The sequence below is a fragment of the Mus pahari genome, chromosome 18, assembly GCF_900095145.1.
Source record: "Mus pahari chromosome 18, PAHARI_EIJ_v1.1, whole genome shotgun sequence".
In the NCBI taxonomy this organism is placed as follows: domain Eukaryota; kingdom Metazoa; phylum Chordata; class Mammalia; order Rodentia; family Muridae; genus Mus; species Mus pahari.
The window spans coordinates 2,094,718-2,099,325 of NC_034607.1; the positions used below are offsets into that span (position 1 = coordinate 2,094,718).

The window sequence follows — 4,608 nt, forward strand, 5'->3', positions numbered from 1 at the left end:
CCTTCCCTTCCCTTCCCTTCCCTTCCCTTCCCTTCCCTTTCCTTTCTTTTCTTTTCTCATTGAGACAGGATCTATGTAGCTTTGGCTCTTCTGGAACTCATTATGTAGCCCAGGATGGCCTCAAACCCAGAGAGATCTGCTCGCCTCTACTTGGAGTGCTGGGATTAACAGCCTGTGACCCCAAGGTCTGCTAAACACCCTCAAGTAGCCCTTGAGGAGTTTGATGTAGCCGAACAGGCTTGGGTCTGGGAGCTTAGCTTTCTGGATAGTGGTGAAGGGGAGGGGCAGAAGTCTCGGGTGGTTCGTTCATAATGTTTGTGACTGAGGTGTCTCCCCTCTCTCCCCAGGGGAAATGGCCATTCCCTTCTTCACGGGCCGCATCACTGACTGGATTCTTCAGGATAAGACAGCGCCTAGCTTCACCCGCAACATATGGCTCATGTCCATTCTCACCATAGCCAGGTGTGGGGGATGGGAATGGGGATCCCAGAGCAGAGGGGACTGGATGTTGGGACTGTCCTTTAAGTTACACTTCTGTGGGGATCTGGGACTCTGTCTCCGGAAGGAGCCAGCTGATCCTCCCATGTCTCTGACTCTAGCACAGCGCTGGAGTTTGCAAGTGATGGAATCTACAACATCACCATGGGACACATGCACAGCCGTGTGCACAGAGAGGTGTTTCGGGCCGTCCTTCGCCAGGAGACGGGGTTTTTCCTGAAGAACCCAGCAGGTCTCTCATGAAACCTTTTCACTTGTATAATATAATCTCTATACCGCCACACACGTTCTCGACTGCCCCCCCAAACATGTACACACACACATGCCCAGCCTGGATCCCCAGAACCATATGGATGGGGTGTGGTAATTCCAACACTTGGGGGATGGAGGCAGGACCTAGAGGTGGAAGTTCAAAGTCTTTCAACTGCGTAGTCAATCTGAGGCCAGCCTAGGCTACACGAGATCCTGTCTCCAAATCCAACACTTCCTGTATGTTAGGCAAAAGCTCTACCAACTGAGTGACCCCGAGCCTTCTTATTCATGGTATATCTCAAATGTAGCAAAACATTGTCTTTTTTTACCCTAAGGAAAACATTATTTGCATTCAACGTTCCCCATAGATAGAAACAGCAGGCTTACAGCCCTGGAGAGCCAGAAACCCTCAACTCCAACTGCCTCATTTTAAATGGAGGAAACTGAATTCTAGACACTAGACGCTGAAACCCACCTAGGCAGATGCACCAAGGTTAGACCCGAGGGTCTCCATTTCCTAAAGGATCTGGGCATGCCTCTCTGGTTGCTACCTCCCTTCTCTCCACGGCTACTGGAGGGTCAGCGGCACGGAACAGACAGGAGTTAAAGTATTTGAAGAGCTGAAAGCTTTCAGGGAACTGGAAGTTCATTTCACACTACAGGGCATCACTGTGCAGCCTGGCTGGCCTGGAATTCACTAGGCAGACCAGAGTGGCCTTTGCTGCCTTTGCCCTCAGTCTGTTGGGATTAAAGTTGTGTGCCACCACACCCAGTGACAACTGGCAAGCACAGGCCTACCAGATCTTTCCTTTCTTTTCCCCTGCATTGAAGTTCTGGCACCTCCCCACTCCCCTACCCGTTACCCCCCTCAGGATGCTGTGCTGACCCCAACTGTCAGCTCCTCTTGTCTCTGTGAACCGCTTGCTCACTGTCTCTCTTGTTCTCAATCTGGTCAGGTACCATCACATCTCGGGTGACTGAGGACACAGCCAACGTGTGCGAGTCCATTAGTGACAAGCTGAGCCTGCTGCTGTGGTACCTGGGGCGATCCCTGTGTCTCCTGGTGTTCATGTTTTGGGGGTCACCGTACCTCACTTTGGTCACTCTGATCACCCTGCCCCTGCTCTTTCTTTTGCCTAAGGAGCTGGGGAAAGTGCACCAGGTACGTCCCCAGATCCTCAGCTCCTACGCCCAGTTTCTCCCCTAGTCTGCTTTCAGTGCGGCTTTCCAGTCCTCCGTCATCCTGAACCTCTGGCTCCACACTGCCCTGCACCCGCATCTCTGTACTCTGCCTTCTTGTCTAACTTCTGGTCACAATCTGTCCTTACGAATAGGCTCTCAGGCTGGAGAGACGGCTCGGGGTTGAGAGTGCTGACTGTTCCTCTGGGACCTGAGTTTGATTCCCAGTGCACACTAGGCAGTTAGTTCCCTGTGGTCTGTAGTTCCAGCTTCAGGGCATCTGACTCCCTCTTCTGGTCCCCATGGAGCTCTATACGCATGAGGCACACACATACACGATAAAATAAATCTTATAAAAACTGGATTCATTTCCTCCATGCCTCTTCTACCTAGGAGTATGGCTGTAGACCTTTCTCTTCCCTCTATCCCTCTGACTCTTGACTCTAATCTCCACGTAGGTAACCTAGGTGTCCGTATTCTTTCTCATTTGCACACCCCGTGTGATGTCTCTGGTCCTTGTCTTCCATAGTCACTGGCAGTGAAGGTGCAGGAGTCTCTAGCAAAGTCCACACAGGTGGCCCTTGAGGCCCTGTCGGCGATGCCCACCGTAAGGAGCTTTGCCAATGAGGAGGGAGAGGCCCAGAAGTTCAGGCAGAAGTTGGAAGAAATGAAGACGCTAAACAAGAAGGAGGCCTTGGCTTATGTGGCTGAAGTCTGGACCACAAGTGTGAGTACACGAGGTGGATGTGAGTACGCAAGGTGGACGTGATACATGAGGTGGATGTGAGTACGCGAGGTGGACGTGATACATGAGGTGGACGTGAGTACGCGAGGTGGACGTGAGTACGCGAGGTGGACGTGAGTACGCGAGGTGGACATGAGTACACGAGGTAGATGTGAGTACACGAGGTGGATGCCCCCTCCTTTGCGTGAACATGTCTTGACTTTGCTGTTTCCCAACCCTCCTGCTCCTCCTCCAGTGGGGAGTGATTGGCTTCGGCTCTCGATTACTCAATTGAGGTCTCTCTGCCTTTAATTCTCTCAGTGTTTTGTGGTGTTAAGGAATAGACCTTCCACATTGGCACACAAAGCCCACTTGACCTGTGTGTTAAGGGGACACCATTCTCCCAGCTCGGACACTTCCTTGGCCTCACAGAAAGCCACATATTTCCTGCGTGGTGTGCGCTTCATGCTGTCACTGTGTGGGCGAGGTAGTGGGAGTCATGAGAAGTGCCAGAGGCCAGTGGCCAGGGGCCGCTGAGAACTAAAGCTGTAACCAAGATTCCAGGATCCTTCCTGCCACCCACCAGTTCTGTATCCAGCACATGTTACCTTTTTCTGAGGCTGTTGCCCTGATTGATTTGAAAAATGGGAGTAAAACCCGATGTGGTGGTTCACATCTGTAATCCCAGGACTCATGCTGAGGCAGGAGGATGGCTGTGAGTTTCCAGCCATCATGAGCTACAATGTGAGACTTGTCTCATTAAAAGGTGTGGGGGAATGAGATGGCTCAGGAGGTAAGGGTGTCTGCTGCCATGCTGCCGAGCCTGGTGTCCTGAGATCCATCTCTGGAACCCACAAGGCAGATGGAAGGAGACCTGACTCCTGGAAGCTGTCTGTCCTCTCACCTCCACAAGGTGCACCGTGGTGCCGACTCACATACAAAAATAAGTAAACAAACAAACAAATAAATGTAGTAAAAAAGTAATAATATTAAACAGCAGCAAGAAAGGTATAGCATAACCTCCTTTACAGAGGCTCGTGAGGGAGCCGCTGTGATTATCTTTGTAACACTTCCAGGGTGGAGATGGCTCAGCTGTAAAGGATGTAGACTGCTGCTCTTCCTGGTGACCAGCACTTAGGAAGGGCAGCTCACACTGCCCGAGGCTGTAGCTCCAGGGGTTCTGACGCCCTCTTCTGACGTCTGTGGGTGCCTACACTCATATGCCTGTACCCGCAGAGACACACACACACACACACACACACACACCCCACACAGACATAATTTAGAACTATAAAAATAAATCTTTTTTTAAAAGAGTCAAATGTTCCTCAAACAAGGAGCCGGCAGCGATGGTGAGGAGGACATGGAGGACCTGAGCTGTGTTTGAGTCTGACCCTTGACCCCGCCTTCCCCCTATCTCACGTGTCTGGGAGAAATGACCTTCCATGTGACCACTGCAGTTCGTTTCATCCCATGGTTTCCCTGTAGGTCTCGGGAATGCTGCTGAAGGTGGGAATTCTGTACCTCGGTGGGCAGCTGGTGATCAGAGGGGCTGTCAGCAGCGGCAACCTTGTCTCGTTCGTCCTCTACCAGCTTCAGTTCACCAGCGCTATTCAGGTGAGCCCCGCCCGTCTCAGCCTGCCCATCAGCCGCCTCTGCCACTTTGCACATCCTCGGCCTGTGCCTTGAATGCTGTCAAGCAGGTTAGACGGCTCACTTGCTTTCCTGGTCCATCCCAGGCTTACACAACCCCCGCTCTGCGATGCAGGTCCTGCTTTCCATCTACCCCTCCATGCAGAAGGCTGTGGGCTCCTCTGAGAAAATATTCGAATACTTGGACCGGACTCCCTGCTCTTCACTCAGTGGCTCGTTGGCACCCTTAAACATTAAAGGCCTTGTGGAGTTCCAAGATGTCTCCTTTGCCTACCCAAACCAGCCCAAAGTCCAGGTGCTTC

General features: G+C 52.0%; 1 protein-coding gene across 1 annotated transcript in view; it reads left to right on the forward strand.

Moving 5' to 3' along the window:
- Tap1 (transporter 1, ATP binding cassette subfamily B member) overlaps positions 1 to 4,608 on the forward strand; it is a 10,279-nt gene that overhangs the window by 1,516 nt on the left and 4,155 nt on the right. The window contains exons 2-7 of the mRNA XM_029531337.1: positions 348 to 462; positions 600 to 730; positions 1,707 to 1,912; positions 2,459 to 2,656; positions 4,142 to 4,270; positions 4,422 to 4,607. Of these exons, the coding sequence (XP_029387197.1) occupies positions 348 to 462; positions 600 to 730; positions 1,707 to 1,912; positions 2,459 to 2,656; positions 4,142 to 4,270; positions 4,422 to 4,607 (965 nt within the window). The remainder of the gene's footprint in view (positions 1 to 347; positions 463 to 599; positions 731 to 1,706; positions 1,913 to 2,458; positions 2,657 to 4,141; positions 4,271 to 4,421; position 4,608) is intronic.